General features: G+C 43.2%; 2 protein-coding genes across 4 annotated transcripts in view; one reads left to right on the top strand and one right to left on the bottom strand.

The window, feature by feature from the left end:
- Positions 1-14,671, top strand: part of bcl11bb (BCL11 transcription factor B b) — a 42,514-nt gene extending 27,843 nt beyond the window's left edge. The window contains exons 3-4 of one of the 2 annotated variants that reach the window (XM_077509875.1): positions 9,908-11,429; positions 11,513-11,744. In XM_077509875.1, coding sequence (XP_077366001.1) covers positions 9,908-11,429; positions 11,513-11,597 — 1,607 coding nt within the window. In that variant the 3' untranslated portion in view covers positions 11,598-11,744. Of the gene's footprint in view, positions 1-9,907 lie in introns of both variants that reach the window. The other variant, XM_077509874.1, reaches the window with a different exon arrangement.
- Positions 1-19,238, bottom strand: part of ncoa1 (nuclear receptor coactivator 1) — a 240,715-nt gene that overhangs the window by 25,054 nt on the left and 196,423 nt on the right. The gene's annotated exons all lie outside the window — the stretch shown is intronic.

Below are 19,238 nucleotides of genomic sequence, written 5' to 3'. Positions count from 1 at the left end.
GGCATCTAAAAGGCCCGGTGGTGACCTTTTTTTTTTTTCCCGGGGAATTTTTTCACATTCTGCTTGTTGCGCCTCCCTATTATTATTATTAAAGGTGCGCGTTTTCTGCTGGAGCCGCCGATGACGCCATTGTTTCCTTGATGCCGCCCGCCCGCTGCGCAGCGCCACAACGCCGCGTTTAAGTGCCGGTAATTCCGCTATTAACAATAGAATGGCAGGTGGCGGCGACAAAAGCATTTTCCCTCGGCTTCCTCGACAGACGCCAATTTTCTTTTCTTTCTTTCCTTTGCGTCGCCGCTGCCCAAGTGTCCTCTTCATTTTGTCCGCGTTGTAGCGGTAGACCCCCACAGACCGCGCTTTCGCGTTCTTCCTGGTTCTCCGCCAATCACAAGCCACTCTCTCCGTTTCAGTTTTCAGTTTCATTTAGCAACGTCAAACTCATTTGCTCCCAAAAACGTACAAATACGTTCTAATTTAACTGTTTTAAGTGTCCCAAAGACGTACTAATACGTTTTTTTTGTTTTAATGCTAGAGCATACATTGATGCAACATCTCGACTGCAGAGAACGGTTGAAGCAATGGTAGTTATTACAAAAACGGTCAGCAGGTGGCAGCAGAGTATAAGAGATCAACCAGGGCCATGTTAAAACAAGCTGATTTCCCGACAGTTCTAAGCAGATTTGTGAATAATGATGAAACTTAGCTGTATTATAATGTTAATTGCTGCAAAATGGAAACAGATAGAAATATACTTTTTTTTTTTTTCCCCCCCGATGAAAAAGAGTAATATTTCTTTTGGTAGGTTCCATGTTTTTATAGCAATAGAACACAATATTCCGTGGGCCTTGCAATATCAGTCAAAATCCAGGAAAATAGCCGGGAGCAAAGGGGGTTGCTCCAGTCAAAATGGCTGGGAGTGAATGAGTTAATCATGAGTAGACTCATTAAAAAAAAGAAAAAGTCTGACGAAGCCATGCCCGAAAAGTTACAGCAAGTCTGAAGTGGCCATTTTGATTTAGTATTGCCGTCTTGGATTAAACAATGGTTTTATATTTTAAATATGTCTTTTATAGTTTTATAGGACTTGAATGTTTTTTGCACTGACTGCTTTTGGCACTTCAATTTTCGTTGTACATGTTACAATGACAATAAAGATTCTCTTCTATCAGTCTCACTGAGCAACATAAGATTCGGTAGATATGTCCATTATGAATAGACATGCCAAAAAAAAAAAAGACTCACAAGAGCCATTTCCAGGGGTCCTGAACGTATGGAAAAATTGCCAGTTTCATTGAACAACATGAGATTTAGTAGACATGCCAATCATGGATAGACCCACAACAAAAAGTCTCAAGAAGCCATGCCCCAAAAAACGCGCAAAGTCAAACATTTTCTTTTAAGTGGTCATTTGAGTCAATAGTCAGGTGTGCTTAAAACGCAAACAACGCAAAGATTTTTGAAGCTCAGACAAATGTGTGATGTTAAATTCCGATTTACAGCATGGCAGTGAAGTTTGACGATGTGGCATAAAATAAAACTGTAAGTCACCTGCCGAGACGACAACATCCTGACTTGGTCGTGCTACATCACAGCAACTCTTTTGGTAGCGTGTGTGCGCGCGAGTGTGCCTTTGACGTGTTACAAAAGAAATGCAATTTTTCTTTTAGCAGATCAAACATGCACCCCCCTCTTTTTTTTTTTTTTACCCACGGGTGGGGGCGGCGCGTGGCGGGGGTCTTGACTCATCGTGTTTTCATCACTTTCCAACTTTCCAATTCAATTAGTGGCACTTTTCACTTGACACTCTGCGTCCTGCTGTCATCGCCTAGACGGGCCGCGTCGCCTCTGGCAGCCTACGCGAGCGCGCCAACTCGGCAAAAAAATGAAAGCGAGCCAACATTTTCATTTCCTTTCCGCACAATACGTATTTTACTTTCTCATTTCCGGTGCCTCGCAACCACCCCCTAATATTTGATGGTTTGCATTTTTATGCGCTTGTCAAACTTTTTTTCTCTTCCCTCCCATCAAACTGAATTATTAATTTTGTCAACACACATTTTTCACCGGACTAAAACTAGACTAGACTGGACTGGGACAAAATGAGAATGTATTTTTGTCGACGAACAAAGAGGAGACGAAAATGTACTTCATAAAAACTGGACTAAAATCTACGAACATTTTAGTTCATGAACAAAAACGAGATGAAAATGATATGATTTTGGAAAACTCTTGTCTCTGCTTATCTGCCACTGTGACACTGTCATGTGACACACAGTGACACACCCCCTTTCAAATCTGCAGCTAGCGAGTTTATCAACAATAATGTTAATCCCACCGCTAATTGATGCTGGCTAATTTACTAGCTTGTAGCATGGAGCCATAGTAGCCACTTGTTGATATTCTGTATTTCTGTGTCAAGTTGTTTTTCACCAAAAAGTTAAGAGAAAATTGTATGTGAAATAGTTTTAGATCCTAAATGTTAATCATAATCTGCTTACAAAAAAATACAGGGATTAAATGATTGTCCTGACTAAAATGATGACAGTTTTTGTTGACTAAAACTAGACGAATAAATGATGATATTTTCTTGGAATAAAATGCTAGTCGACTAAAAATGGACAAAATGAAAACGAGATGAGGTTGACTATGATAAAAACGAACAAGTATGATTGAAACTGGACTAAAACTGCGACTAAATTTAAAAATGGCGGATAAAATTAACGCTACTGGGTAACCATTGGCTTTCCATATGTCCGAGTCGTAGATATATACGACTTTCTATGATGACTACCCGACTAGGTAGCAAATTTAGTCGGGCCTGAATTGAATGTGTTGCAAAATGTTGTGAACGCAATCATGTTGACACAGAACATCTTCAATCTATTTTTGTGCTGTCAGACATTTTAGTCGCTCACACGCGCCCACAGATGTATATGGTTAGTAAGCTGAAGCTGGTTCCATTTAACATGGAGCCAGCCCTACTGTGTGAGTGCCTCACCCCCTGCCTGCTACTGCCACCCTCCATAGTCTCACCCCGTCCCGTACACTCCCTGGTTCTGCACCGCCTCCTACCCACAATGCCGTGCGCAAGACAGCCAGCCAGCTGACTCGCACCAAGACGGCGAGGCGGCGGCGGCGTTTCCTCGCCCCAGCTTGCCGTCCCCGGTTGACCCCCCCCCCCCCCCCCCCCCCCCAGCCCCCGTGGCCCCCTTGATTAGCCGCCTTCATGACAAACAAGCCATCAGAGCGGAGTGGGAGCCCGAGGAGGAGGGAGGAGGCGGAGCAGAGGTGTCGAGGTGGGCACGGCGGGGGCGAGGGTGTGGAGGTTGGGACCCCCGGGGACCCCTAGATCACAGCCATGCTAATGAGGAGCTGCTTTGCCAGCAGGAGAGGTGTCAGCTAACCCCTGACAGGTGCACATTGTGTCCTCCCTAGCGTGCGCGTACGTGCGTGCGTGCGTGGAGGCTGGAGATGGGGAGGGGCCGGCGGGGACAGGTTGTCGTCCCAGCGGCCTCGCCTGCAGGCGGCTTTGTTCCGAGTGTAAATGTGTTGTGCCGCGTCGCCCTTGATGGAATGTCGGAGCAGCGCGGCCAACCTGCAACCCCCCGGGAATGACACGCACGCACGCACGCACACATTCTGATTTTCTACGACAGCCCATTTAGGCAGCAAACTGTAGGCTATTCAAAATCTGGACTAAAAACTACAATTCTTACATCACTTCCTGTTTAGGCTTGATTGGCTTTCTTTGTAGACAAGCCATTTAGGCAGCAATTTAGTTGGACTGTTTATATATGTTTACATAGGCAGTTGCGGGATTAACCGAATCCTACATGATTTCTTGGCTCAAAATATTGCTCATGACTGGTTTTGATTTTCTTCGACAACCTGTTTAGGCAACAAACTAATTTGGCTTTTTTTTTTTTTTTTTTTTTTTTTTTTTTAGGAACAGGCCGCCATTACGATCAAAATGTTACTGTCATAATTTCTTAAATTTAACCTCAATTTACTTAAAATGAAATCGTCAAAAATGATCACTGTGCTTATTTTTAGATATTTTTTTTTTTTTTTACTGAGTTTTAGCCTTGAGTGTTAACAGCCAGTTTTAAGTTCAGTGAGGCTTAAAACAAGCATTTTCCACATTTTAATTTGATAACTAAACAACATCAAAGGCCCTGAACTGGGGTTTTCAAAAGATGAATGTTCTTATTTTAAAATGTCGCATAATCTAGAAGTAAGATAAATGGAAAAATTAAGATTGAAAACAATCAGACAAGTGCGAGTTTGGTTTTGTTATATTTACTAAAAGCTCATTTTTTCATCTTTGCAGTATTCCAACATCCAAATTCAGTGTCTAGTGGCAGAGTACTACCTATCCTCAGATTTGGAGGTTGTGGGTTCAATCAACTTTATTTATAAAGCACCAAAGACAGTAAAAATGTCACCTGTTACATCCCTGCTTGACACTCAGGAAAGGTTATCCAATACTAAAAAAAACCATACATATGTATTTTAAGAAAATAGTTCTATTAATTACAGCTTGGAAAAAGTCAATATAACTTGTTTTTTTTGTATAAAAATACTATTTTCAAGGCTGTAGTTGATATGGGAATAGTATTATTTTCTTATTTTCTAAATAAATTTATGTAACTTTTTCTTGTTCGGTTGGCAGATAATTTTGCTTATTTGCAGTAAAAATGTTCTTATTTTACTAGATTTTTTTTCTTAAATTTTCTACTGTCCTCTTTGCAGTGTGACTGCCCGTTTAGGCAGCAAACTAGCCACGCTGTTCTGTTTATGAAGTAGCTCCAAAGGCTGTTGCAAAAATTAACTAAACACTACTTACTGTACATGATTTCCCGGCTCAAAATGTTCCTCACATCCTGCTTTGATTTTCTTTCACAGCCCGTCTAGGCGCCGAACACACCCGGAAGTTATTATTGACTAAAAAAGTGAATGACCTTAAAATGTTACTCTTTCGGTTTACATTTGGTATGACTTCCCATTTAGACGGCAAAGTTTTTGTGTAGTAGCTTTAACCCGGAAACACGACAGTCCTCCAAAAGTTCCTCACAAAGTTTCTGCAGCGTACGTGTGCAGTCAACACGGAGTCTCGAGCGTGAGCGCTTCCATTTGGTAGCTTTTCAGCGCGGATTAGCGCGAGATTGCGACACGGGCGAGGATGGCGGCGACGACGGCATATGCGAATTCCTAAATTAAAGACAAATCCACATGTCTGCGCCATATGCCCGCTCGCCGTCTACCTCCCGCACTCCCGCCCGCCCCCCCCGGCTCCCAACTTATCAGCGCCTCCTCCTCGGCGAGCTCCTCGCACCGATTCCTCCACGGCGGCCATATGCGAGCAGTCAATAGCCCATCGGCTGGCATTTTTGTTTGTACTTTGAGGCAAAAAAAAAAAATAATGGCTATAAAACGCAATCTGGAAGGAATAAAACGTGATGTAAAGCTCAGATCTTTAATTGGCGCGGCGGTTTGAGTAAGAAAAGAAAAGGAGGAGAAAGAGAGAATGTTATTAGCGGCCCACCTTAACTGCGCCGGTGTACATGTGCCAGCGTTTTAATAACTTCCTGCAGGGCTCCTGGCCATTGGCTTTTGTTTTGATGCATGCGGCCCAGCGTGGCCCTCACAAGCCAACCTCGCCATTGTGTTTTTTTGTTTTTTTTCCTACTTCCATGGGAAAACGTTTGTCTGCGCACCTGGACGGGATGCTTGGAACAGCCGAATACCTGAAAGCATCGCGCCCAAAAGTCCGACTGGGATCCATTTGCGAACCGCTGCACGTTTACAAATAATAATAAAAATTGGCTCGCCATAATCTAATCATACAATTAAATGCAGGCCTCTTCAAAAGGTTGCGAAGAAGATCAAATGTTGATAGATCGCAAAATATTTCTTTAAGAAAAAAAAAATCAGAAATAAAAATGTTTAAAAAATGATTAGTGTAGTTTTTCTTATTTTTAAAATGAATTAAATATATCCTACAATGCGACAAATATTTTGTCACATTATAAAATGTATATTAGCATTGTTGATAGCAGACGCTCTCAAATTCATATGTTTTTTCTCAAACAATTAATTCTACAATGTTGTGCATTAGCGTAAGCTTAGTAGGATTCATTTGTTGTCATTTAATAATAACGACGATAATAGCTTAGCCTTTCAAGGACGCTTTATGTTTCTATGCCTATTCTATGTCATTCCATTAATTAATTCAATTAAAAATGCATTGCTATAATTCTAGTGAGCTGCTCGATGACAATGTCACAATAAGTCCCATTTCTTTGTCATCTTGTGGATACGTAGTAGTTGATGGTGTATATATATATGTGTGTGTGATTAAGTCCATAAACCGGTACTCGACCATGGTGGTCAACAGTAGGCGGGGCTTAGCCTCTAATTGCCGCAAAGTGGAAAAAGCAGCACGGACTCCCTTCATTCACTCATTGGCTAGAATCAGGATGCTTAAGTGTGGGCGTGTAAATAATGTTATTTTCATTTTTGCTTCTCATTTTTCTTTTTTTCCCATTTTAACATAGAATATAATTAAGGTTGCAAAGCAGAAGACATTATTATACAATAAAAGTAGACTTACGATGTATTCTGCTGGGTAATTAAGTGAAGACAAGATGGCCGCAATTGGACCATGTTTCACTTCCTATTTCCTGTTTGCACAGGAAGTGATGCAAAAAATGCATACAAAAAAGGTATGAAAACTGTTAGTTGTATTTTAAAAATCTTGTTTTCAGTTCTGTACGGCGTCCTAGTTCCTGTCTGCACAGGAAGTGACGCAGTCTCGACAGAAACTTTGCAACTTTGGAAACGATGTTTTAATGTTTTCGCCCCATATGCATTAAACAGTGAAGCTTGACTATTTGATACTTTCTCCCTTCACCCCCCCTTTTTATTTTCTGTCTTGTTGGTGAAGTTGATGAAATGTGTCTTTGGTGGTCATTAGGCAGCAGCCATCAGCTGTCACTCTATTAGCCGACACGCCTCCCTTAACGGCATATGGCGCGGCGGGCAAAGTTATGACAAGATGCAAATGCGTTGCAGTTGTGGCGGCCGGGGGGAGGGAGGGAGGGGTTGATGTGGCGGCGGGAAGAACGACTTATTTATTGCGCTGGCTCGTACGCACGCGCTGATGGATGGAATATTCAAAAATCAACAAAACAACGACGACAAATCTAGGCGGCTCTCGCGACGATTTGGCGTATTGATCCTCGGTTGGTGATCAGATTATACAGCTGCCAAGTCCTCAGGGGCTTGTAAATACACTATGTGTGTGTTGGTGTGAGTGTTGTACGTGTGTGCCCAACTAAGTGTAGTCCTCAAAGCTCACAGACTCCCCCCCCCACCTCCTCCTCCCCCTTCCATCTTTGCGCTCTCGTCTCCCCGTCCAAGCTGCTAAGCTGTCCAGCTTGCTGCTGCCAAGCGGCCGTGTGAAGCCAAGCCAAACTAAACACAGGCAGGCAGCCCGCCACTCGCACACGCTTACATGCACACACATTAGTAGCGGGAGTCAGGTCGCATCCCTCCCAGCCAAAACAGTGCAACAGATCTCCGCTAATAGCAGCGAAAAAAGTGACAGAATCAGTAAACGAGCTCCTCATTAGCCTTTGCTGACCGCACCCCCCTCCCCTCCCCTCCCTCCTCACCCGGCAGAAAGAGCTCAACCAATCAGAGCGCTAAATTGGCTTCCGTAGCAGACACTGATCTGAGATCAGCCGTCAGATAGGCGCCACGGTTCTCAAACTGGCCCTCGAGGCTCCGCGAAAAAGTTTTAAGATAACGTTACTTGAACATATTTTTTTTTGTTCCCTTTTACAAATACAACACAAGTAGAAATTCGAAGACAGCAAAAAGTATGGAGATAAAACAATACACAGATGAAAAATTGTATCAAAAATTGTCAAGAGAAATGACAGAAATAAAGCCATGTTTTGAAAAGAACCGGGTCAGATTTGTACAAAAAGAGTACCATGGTATCAATAGCTGCCTTATTGAGACGTTTATTAACTCATTCACTTCCAGCCATCTTCACAGAAGCAGTCCCGTCTGACAAAAACGTTTCACAGAACCTATTAAAAGAAAGATTAAAGTCTCTTCTTTCATCAGGAAAAAAAGTATGTTTCTATCTGTTACCTTTTTGCAGCAATTAGCATTAGAAGGGAGCTAAGTTTCATCAGTTTTCACCAATCTATTTAAAATTGTAAGTAACTGAGTTTTTTTTCTACATGGCCCTGGTTGATCTCCTTTGCTCTGCTGCCACCTGCTGGCCGTTTGTGTAATAACTACCATTTCTGCAACCGTTCTTTGCAGTTGAGAGGCTGCATCAAAGCCTTCTTTAGCATAAAAAAAAAACAAGAAAACGTATAAATACGTCTTTGGGACACTTATAACATTAAAAAAAACGTATTTATACGTTATTGGGAGTAAATGAGTTAAAAGAACCGGCTTTGTTCAATTTTTCTGTCATTGTGTTAAGATTCAATTTTATATATTGAAAGTACTAGAGGTAGTTCCAAGCCTGGAAGAATCTGAGGTAGTATTAAAAAAAAAAAAAAAAACTGTCTGTGAAAGCTACAATTTTCCCACCTTCCTCCCGAGGTCACCGTTCTGTATAATAAGTAACAATACGTAAATGGAATGTATGAAATTGATCTGGCAATTTTCTGCTTTCAGAGGTATTACCTTGAACCTTAGCTTTAAAAAAAAAAAAAAAAAAAAAAAAAAAAAAAAAAAAAAAAAACTTCCTGTAAAAGCGCCCATTTTCCATCTTTCTCCCATCGTACAGTTCTTTTGAAACAGCAACAATGCAGAAATTGGAAAAGGACAAAGTCAACCGAGTATTCCGCCTTCCGAGATTCTTACATAAGAACGTAACAAACGATACAGGACCGCTTTCAGGCTATCGTCTTCCAGTCCACTTTTAAAAAACAACAACATGACGCTTATAAAGGTGGTCCATGGAAGATATTTTACCACTGCTGAAGAGGTTTCTGGTAGCAACCCCCCCCCAAAAAAAGTTTTTTTTTGAAAACCTCCACTCAAATGTCTGCGAGGTGCGGAATGAGGCCCGCGGTAGCCGGCGATGCTGCCTAAGCAGATGCAGATGCCGTTGGAAGGGGAAGCAGAGGGTCTGCGTTGAATTAGATAAATCCCAACAAAGGGCTCGGGCGCAGTGACTGATCGATTCATTTGGCCTTATTAAGTCACTCCGACGAGCAATTTGTCAATGAGGGTCGCCTCCGTGTGCCTGAATGTGTGCGTGTGTGTGTTGCAGCCGTACGAAGCGCACAATAACGTGTCACGCAATCATCTCGCTGCTTTCTTTTGTGCGTCTCGCTTTTTGTCCGATATCACCCCTCCATCTTTTTATATTAACATCCCGTATTTACCCCCCCCGCCCAACCACCACCACCACTTTTTTGCATGCCTGCCCCCACCACGTCTACCCCGCCGCCTCCATATGGAAATGACAGAACAGACGAGATGGATCTGTATATTAAAGCCGAGGCTGACATCAAAATTTGCATAATGTGTCGTGGCCTTAGGGCGCTACCTGCCATCTGCATTAGCCCCGCCCCTGATGCATGCTCGCATGCACACACAAACGCACGTCACGCACACAGATGTACAAACGGGCATCCGCTATCTGGACAAGGCTTTCTCTTAATTAATTTATCAATTAGAAGTCGGATCAGAATCGCCCGACCTCCTTCACCAGAAAGTCTACCCCGACGAGTGAAAATGAGACAGAACTGATTCATTTGTCTTTGTTTGTGTCCTGATACTTGAGTCCATATTGTCTGGTTTGAATGAGTATTTAATGTCCTTTATCCCAAACATGAACTCAAAATGTCTTCTGTGTCGTCCCCGCCTGCAGACAAAGACGAGCCATCCAGCTACATCTGCACCAGCTGCAAGCAGACCTTCACCAGCGCCTGGTTCCTCCTCCAGCACGCCCAGCACACTCATGGAATCCGCATCTACCTGGACAACCACCTGGCCAACTGCTCGCTCACCCCCCGCATGGGGGCCCTGCCGCCCCCGCCGGGTGCCGACGCCCTACCCCGCTCGCCGCTGCCCACCTTCTTGGGCGACACCAACAACCCATTCCACCTCCTGCGCATGGCCGCACCCTTGCTCAGGGAACATCCCCCGCCGCCGGGCTTCATGGAGACCCGGTTGCCGGCCACCCCGCCCTTTGTGAGCCCGCCGCCCCCTCCCAGGCCCCCAATGGAGAGGCTGGGTCCGGAAGAGATGGGGCTGCTCTCCCAGCACCCCAGTGCCTTCGAGAGGGTGATGCGCCTGACCCCCATGGAGCCACCGTCCATGGACTTCTCCCGGCGTCTGAGGGAACTGGCGGGCAACACCAACAACAACGGCGGGCCCACGCCGCCCTTGTCGCCCAACCGCGTGCCACCCATGCACCGCCTGCTAAGTCCCACGCTCTTCCAGCCGGGCTCCAAGCCGCCGGCCTTTCTCACCTATGCCCCGCAGCCGCCCACTCCCCAGGGTGGACACGGTTCCTCCAGTCCCCCTGACAACCAGGGTCAGAACCAGTCGACAGCGAAATCCAAATCCTGCGAGTTCTGCGGCAAGATCTTCAAGTTCCAGAGCAACCTGATCGTGCACCGCCGCAGCCACACCGGAGAGAGGCCGTACAAGTGCCACTTGTGCGACCACGCCTGCTCCCAAGCCAGCAAGCTTAAAAGGCACATGAAGACACACATGCACAACAAGTCCGGCTCCATGGGCGGCTCCCCTGAGGCGGAAAACCGAGGAGATGGAGGGGAGGGCGAAGACAAACTGCGGGAGGCCGACGGAAGAGTCGTGGGGATGGACAATGAGGAGGAGGAAGAAGAGGAGGAGGAGGAAGAAGAGGAAGAAGAGGAGGAGGAAGAGCTAAGGAACGGAAGTCGACCAGATTCCAACCTAAGCGACGACTCTCAAGAGTTCAACCCCAACCGGGAAAATGGGCCCAGGGAGTCTCCCAAGGAGAAGCACCTGGGCGGGGAGCGAGTAGGTGAGAGCGGAAGGGTGGGCATCATGCACCCGTACAACCACCTTGACAATCATCTCAGACTGAACCCCAACAAGAGGAGCCTCGAAAGGCAGCCCAACGGGGACGGCACCAATGGGGGTGGCCCGGACAGAGAGCGGCAGAACGACAGGGAGCAGAGCAGGGAACCGGACGAGCCGGACCCCAGGCCCGTGATGAACGGCAGGATCAGCGTATCTGAAGCCGAGTCCTTCCCGGGGCTCTTCCAGCGCCGACCCACGCCCATCACCAGCCCAAGCCCGTCCAACAACAAGAGGATCAAGATCGAGCGGGAGCATCTGGAACTCCCGCCCACTCTCCCGCTCATCTCGCCGGAAAACGTCTACTCCCAGCTCCTGGCCGGGTACGCCGCCTCGCGCCACTTCATCCGGGAGCCCTTCCTGGGTTTCACGGACTCACGCCAGTCCCCCTTTGCCACCTCCTCAGAGCACTCCTCCTCCGAGACGGGCAGCCTGCGTTTCTCCACGCCGCCGGGGGAACTGATGGAGGGCGGCAGCGCCTCAGGCCGTAGCGGCAGCAGCACGCCGCACCTCCTGCGCGGGCCGGGGCCCGGCCGACCGCCCAGCTCCAAGGACCGTCGCAACGACACGTGCGAGTACTGCGGTAAGGTGTTCAAAAACTGCAGCAACCTGACGGTGCACCGGCGCAGCCACACGGGCGAGAGGCCCTACAAGTGCGACCTGTGCAGCTACGCCTGCGCCCAGAGCTCCAAGCTGACGCGCCACATGAAGACGCACGGCCAGTTCGGCAAGGAGGTGTACCGCTGCGACATCTGCCACATGCCCTTCAGCGTCTACAGCACGCTGGAGAAACACATGAAGAAGTGGCACGGCGAACATTTGATGGCCAGCGAGGTCAAACTGGAGCAGGCCGAGCAAAGCTAAGCGTCACACATACATAAACAAACACGTCTCCCCTGCGATCTGTCCAAGTTGAATGGAGGCAACTGGATTCTTCCTGGTTGTTGAAGATGTTTCACGTTTAATCTATAAGGCTTCTTCAATTCTATATAAAAGGTGTGGAGTCTCCCTCTGTTAGGTTGCGGGTCAAAATGACCCATTTTAAATTGTCTTTCAGTCATCTGTGCCTAAATAGGTCACGTTTACATCGCTACAGAAGTTAACTGTTTTTGTTTCTGACACTTTTGGGTATTTACAGTACACACTCGGGTAAAATTAACCCATTTGAAGTCGTAAAAAATATGTCTTTTGGCTTGAAAGTTTTTCTACTTATCCAATCGTAGAATAGTTCAATGAATTCCACACTCTCCACACCTACATTTAGAATTCAAGAATCCTTTTTGGATTAAAAGTTGAACTATGTTGGACAACTAAGAGCAATCTAGTTGACTCAAGTCGACATTTACGGATGCCCCTTGACCCGGATGACTGAGAATCTCCACAGACGTCTTTCCTCTGACTACTTTGAACAAGGGGCATGGCTGGATAATCTCTCTTTGCGTAAAAACAAAACAAAACAAAAAATACAAGACTGATTGGTGTGTTTTTTTTTTCTTCTTTTTTTTTTTTTTTATTTCCCTTGTCGCCTGAGAATATTAAAACTTTTAACCTTGTCCGGAGACCTCTGAGGATTATAGGAATTCCATGGAGCCTTTCTACTGTGCAATAATTTCTGTATTTATTGGATTTTTTTGGTAACATTTGGCATGTGCAGATACATCTCTGTGTGTTTTTTTTTTTTTAAATGTGCTCAATTTTTTTTTACGTTTTTTTTTTCTAAAAAAAAAATTGGAAAGAAGTTGCCCTTAGTAACGATGATAATAATCCAGTTTTGTCCTCTAAGGAAGCTTATTATCATGTGAGTGAGTAAATGATGTTTTCTATATGCTAAGTGCAGCAGCGGACTACAATCTCGCCCCCCCCCCCCCTCTCCAGCATTGCTCAATGTCGACCTGCCAATAATTGATTTTTTATTTATTTATTTTTTATTTTAAAATGAATTTTTAGAGGGACAACGTGCGCTTAAAAAGAAGCAAAAAGTTGCTGTCGGCCAGGACGTAAAACAAAAATAAATAAATAAATAAATGCACTTAATGCATTCGCCCATGTAGGATTGAACCACCATATTTAATATGTCTGCTTGTTAAGTTAAAACTACTTGTGATTCGTGTGAGAGGGGAAGTGTCCCGTTTATGTAAATATATTACATTTTTGTTTGCTTTTTTTTTTTTTTTTTAATAAAAAATAAAAATGTATGCGCCCCGACTGTTTCCCAAAAGAGGCGGCCTAAAAACAATCAAGAAGACCAGCTGCTTGCGTCGTCATCCTGTGTCTGCGTGTGCGAGCGAGTTTGAGTGTGTGTCAGTGGATGCGTAAATGTGCGTTTATTGCCTCAGGCCACGCCCACCTATTTGAACCATCCTGTTACGTTACAGGTCAAATTGACTCGTTTCAAATAGTGGAATGTCGTTTTTAGTTTCAAAAAGTTAATTTCACATATTTGCAATAAAATTGTGAATATTTTTTAACACGGTTTTGATGTTCACGCACGGCCGATTCAGATTGATTCGCTTAAATTAAGTGTCGTCGACAACGTAAATTGGTCATTTGACACAAATGTAATTAAATTGTTAATGATGGATTACTGTAAAATTTTTGAAGAAAAAAAAAAGCAATACCCCAAATCGAGGGGGTATTATAAAGGGGACTTAAAAAAAAAAAAAGTAGACATTTACCAGCACCTTCCGGTTATAAAATAAAGTCATACACAACCTAATTGAATATACTTCACAAACTGACATTTAAAAGCAGAGTTAAAGAGATTTAAATGTAAAGAAATAAAAAAATTTCAAACTTTTCAAAAACCTGATTTGAATCTTTAAATACTTTAATTAATCATAGGTATGGAAAAAGAACCGATTTTTACGGGTGATTTTGGGAGGTCACAGGATTTTACAGTAATAATTTCAACACTTTTCGGCTAAATAAACTCACTCCTGGTCAAATTGACCCACTTTAGAAGTCATTTTCCAGTATGAAATCATTTTTAATTTAATAAATTTACGAGTTAAAAACCGTTTCTTACACACACCAAGTCAAATCGCCCCATTAAATAATGCCTTCTGCTCGTCTTAATTAGCACATACACGAAAATGAATTCTTTCACATGCCCCGAGTCAAACTGACCCAGTCACATTTTTATTTTATTTTTTTTCTGTTGCTGACAAAGTCATATAACAGGAGGGTTAACAAAAGCCATTCCGTATGAAAATGAACAGGGAGGCAAGAAAATAACTGCAAAATAATAAAAGATTGGATACGACTTATGATAATGTTGAGCACATCTGGCTGCGTGACCTTGAAGGAGCCCCCCCACTTGTTGTCAAAATGAAAGGCAGGAGGATGAAGATGTGTGAGCGGCATTGGCGGCGGGACCTTGACCAGGCTCACAAGAGTCGTTCAAATCAAATTGGAAGCATATGAAATGTGTTTTTTTTTTTTTTTTTTTTTTTTTTGGACGGGCCGCATCTTCTTTTCGGGAGGGAGGGAAGACAGCGAAAGCCACATGAAAGCAGCCCACGCCGTATTTCACTTGAAATTAAACATAAATAAATAAATAAATACACGTCCTCGTCCTTATTTGTGTTCCAATAAGGGGAAGGAAAAAAAAAATGCCTGAATTTGTTTACAAAAGTATGCCATCCATGAAATGTTCTTCATGCAAATATTTATATATTTTTTTTGTATGCTGGTGGAGGGATTTTAAAGTTACAATCATGCCAGAGCGAGGTGCCATATTTTGTTTTCAAAAGACAAAAAAAAAAAAAAAAAAAAAAAAAAAAGAAATTGCAGGGACACTTTTCCACCTACTGAGAAATTTTTTTGTTTTTGTTTTGTTTTAGGTTTTGTATGCGTGTGCGTGTTCTCATGGTTGCTTGAAGGTCGTGTGATGACACTCACAATTTGAGGGAAAAAAAAAACAACAAAAAAAAACAATAGACCCCAATTTCACTTTTCACAACTTTCACTTTGGCTCTTTGTACAAAAAAAAAAAAAAAAAGAAAAAAAAAAGACTTTTTCCTTGTTGCTTTTTATTTCCGATGGGGACGGGGAAGCGAGGGCGGGTGAGGGAGGAGGGAGGGGGATGGGATGGGGGGAGTGCATTGTTGTGAAAAGAAAGAAGAAGAAAAAAAAAAGTCATCTCAGAACACCTGCTGTTTTGAGCATATATGTATTTTTGTAATGTGTTGAAGAATCAATACAAGAAAGCCAACACTTCAATAAATGTTGCAATTGCTCTACGATTGAACGCGCTCGGCCATCTTATTGCTTTTCTTTTTTCTTGTTGTTGTTGTTGTTCTGCCGCCGAGATGGAGTCATCGGCACGCCGTTCCCACGGCAACGCACGTAGGCAAAGGAGGAGGATGCGGATGCGTTCCGTGGGCGTGAATCACACTTTTTTTTTTTTTTTATGACACCAGTCACACCGGAGCGATCACACGCGCACACAATAATAAAATAATCTAATTATATTCATTTCCTGATGAATCTAATGACTCAATTCCAAAGTCGCTGATGCGCATTGGCTCGTTTACAACAATTATTTTCATTAACTCGTGTCACGTTTTGACAATAGATTTTTAGAACAAACTAGGGATTAATAAAAATATTATATAAAATTAATAAAATACAATATGAAAAAAAAATCCCTGTATTTTTTCGGGAAAGGACTGATCACTCATATTTAAATTTGTTAAATAGTTCAAACTTCCTGTACAGCCTCATGTTTTTTTTTTTTTTTTTATATAAGTATTTAGTAATTATTACCATTATTTTTTGCTGTTTACAAGTTTTGGCTTCACCATTTTTATTTTCATTATTTTCAATTATTATTTTATTATGCATGCTTCGAAATAAAAATTCAAATCAAAGTTCTGTGTTGTAATTTCCAAAAAATATTTTTCAAATGCACATTTTGTGACTCCTACAAATAACGTATTTTAAAAATTATCTTTATTTATTTAAATTTTTTTTTGTTGCATCACAAACAACAGAGAGGCAAAAAAAAAAAAAACAGGTGCATCGATGTACACTATCACTGACTTTTTCAACGATTAATTGATTTATTATTATTTGTTTGTTTGGGGCAGCAAAATATGAAAGAAGACCTTCCCAAAACTTTGGAAAAAAAAGATTAATAAAAGTTGTGGAATGGAGCGTGAGGGTGGTAGTATGCATGGTGAGCAAAGAGGCTAGATAAGGTGTAGACTTTCCATTGAATGTTAAAGATAAACAAGGACCAATGAATTTATCTGAATGTGTTTACATGAAAATATTGTATTTGTGATAAGTGTTTTTTTTTTTTTTTAAATAAAGTTTAGAAAAAAATACACATGCACGTTTTTAGGGATGTTTAGACAGAACAAAATCTTTTGACAAATTCTTTTCACACTGGCAGTTCTTTTGCCAAACATTCTCCATTTTACCTACATGAGTTGACCACGCCCCTCCCTCTCTGACGATGGTACGTATACGAGATAACAGTTTTGTTTTGTTTTTTTTGGCTGGTGGGTTGCGAGCTTTCGCTTTCGTGAGTAAGGGAACGAATGCCTGCAGGTATTTCTTGATTTTGGGCTAACATCAGTCAAGCCCGAGCGACAAAAGAGTGGAGAAGGATGAGTCCTCCCCACAAGGAAAAAAAATAAATGAATAAATGAAAAAGAAGGGGATCGTCAGGGCACATGCTTGCGTGAAGCGTGGCGGCATCATCCATAATTCAGCACGCTGAAATAATTGCCAGGGTGAGATGTATTCTAAAAATAAATCCAAATGCAGCTACAAATTGACAAAGGATTTTTTTTTTTCTTATTTATGGGATTGAGTTGGGGGGGCTTTTGAGACATTCTCGAGCGTGTGCTGACATCTGGGTGCCATGTTGAGGCTTTTGGGGTCTTCTGGTCAGCAGAAATGTGCACGCTGAGAGGATGTCATGTTCCCACACAAGTCTCATCCTCGCCGTGGCACCACTACTGACACAACAATTGGACTCGCATGACTCGCCGCACATGTTTGGGGGGAAAAAAAAAATAAAAAGGTCACCATAAAACGCTTTAAAAGCTCGCCGTGACAAACGATCCCCTCCGACATTCCGGGCGCCATCTTGACATGCCCGAGAACAAAGTTGTATTGGCCCGTCGCGTTTCCACCGAGCCGTAAATCACGTCGCCGACCTCAAACGTGCAATCATGCAATTTGGTTTGGCAGAATTATTCCCGTACGGAAAGCGTCCGGTTTTTTTAAGCGTCACCCGCCGCTCTGTAATCAGAGGCCACACAAATGTTCCGGCCGAGAGCCGCCCGGCCCGGCCCGGGGCGCCTGTGGGTGGCGGAGAGGTGCCGCGTCTTCCGTCACTGGGGGCGAGCGAAGCTGCCGGAGTCGAGATTTTACGTTTTTTTTGTTTGTTTTTTTTGCTCCTCACTAGTAAGACAATCCAGTGCGCTCTCGTAGAGCAATTGAGCCAAACCAATAATGGTCTCGTTTTTCACTACTTGTGCCACTTTTCGTTGACTAGTACACAATTAAACCTTACGAGCTAACTCCAGGACTGCACTAGTAACACGAGCAGGCATGTGTCATGCATTTTTTTTTTTTTTTTTTTTTTGAGTCCACCCAACTGTTTCTTTAAACAGTGTAGTAAGACCTACAAGTGCATCTTACTACAGAGGACAAAATTGTACTAGTACATGCACTAGTGCTGGAGATCAAGGCCATGGACTAAATGCTCAACCGGCTTTTTATATGCGTCGGACCGCGGCCGTCGTCGTCAAAAGTCAGCGGGGGGGGGAATCACGATGTGGAGTAAAACCATCATCCTCGCTGGAACAGGGTGTCAGCAGGGACTGCGGTTCGCCGCCCGGGCCGCACGGAACCGCAGGGAATCCGACTTCACTGGCGGATCCACAGGCAGCGGGCTCCGCCGGCCCCTCGGCGCATGCCCGCGTACTAATCTGCCGTCCCTGACCGGGCTTCCCAGTGGAGCGGCCGTGCCCGACCGACCGACCGACCGACACTCTGGGAGAGGAAATCCAAGCCCAGATGCCGGTGTGGAAATGGTGGTGGGAGGGGCAGGGGGACGCTGGTCACTCGACAGTGGTGGTTTGGGATCGTTCCAGAGAACCACGACCGCACATGCAAAAAAAAGCCTCATTCAGTTGAGGACACGGCGGGGACAAATCGTGGCGGTGGTGCCCTTGAGCAAGGCGCCCAAACCGCAGTGGGCGGTCATCACATTATCAAAAGCACTGACCTACATATATAACCTACATTTTAAATATTTTTTTCATATCCTAACAATCAATTATGTTGGTTTGTGGAACAATTTTGGTAATGTGCTGAAAAGATGCAAGTCACTTGCTGAGTTTAAAAAAATCTTTAAAAGTAAAGTTCAAGAGCATTATTTAAGTCTGACATAAGCTAGTACAAGTGTAGCAATGTAATTTTTATTTTTTTTTCGATGTACCAGAATGAGTGTAATGAAAATTGTATATGTGAGTATGTGGATGTATTATTATCGTGTATTTCTATGAATTTTATGTATATACACTATATGAGTAGGATCATATATTTTCTTGTATTGAAATATGACCTATTGTATTATAAATGAAATAAGTTAAAAGATATAATGAATAAGGGGTAGGACTAGATAACTTTTCAACTTCTTCCTACTCCCTTTTGAACATGCAGATTGTTATTGACTGATTTTATGTTTCTTCTATGTTAAATTTTTCTTTTCTGCTGTCTCTGTTTGTGTGTTTCTGCTGTATGTTCAATAAAAAAAATCAATCAATCAATCAATTATGTTGATATCACAGCATTTATCTTGGCTGCATTCCTTCCTTCCAATACAGAATACGACATTTTTTTTTTTTGTTCAACCAGATATCAGGCTTTACGGTGTATGTTGCCACGTCAATCTAATCAGCCCAATGCTTTCACATAGTCACATTTTCAGTGGTTTTCGTCCTCTGACCACTTTTTCTTTTTCAATATTTAATATATTTATTAAAAGAAAACCGACACCCTAACCCCATGTGGTAAAAAAAAAAAAGAAAAAAAAAGTGTTTTTCTTTCAAAAAGAAGGATATTTCTAAGTGACCCCAAACCTTTGAACGACAGCGTATATATAGGAAAGG

Source organism: Festucalex cinctus, chromosome 21 (genome assembly GCF_051991245.1).
Source record: "Festucalex cinctus isolate MCC-2025b chromosome 21, RoL_Fcin_1.0, whole genome shotgun sequence".
NCBI lineage: Eukaryota > Metazoa > Chordata > Actinopteri > Syngnathiformes > Syngnathidae > Festucalex > Festucalex cinctus.
The sequence above is the reverse complement of the archived record's forward strand: the minus strand, read 5'-3'. Positions and strand labels throughout refer to the sequence as shown.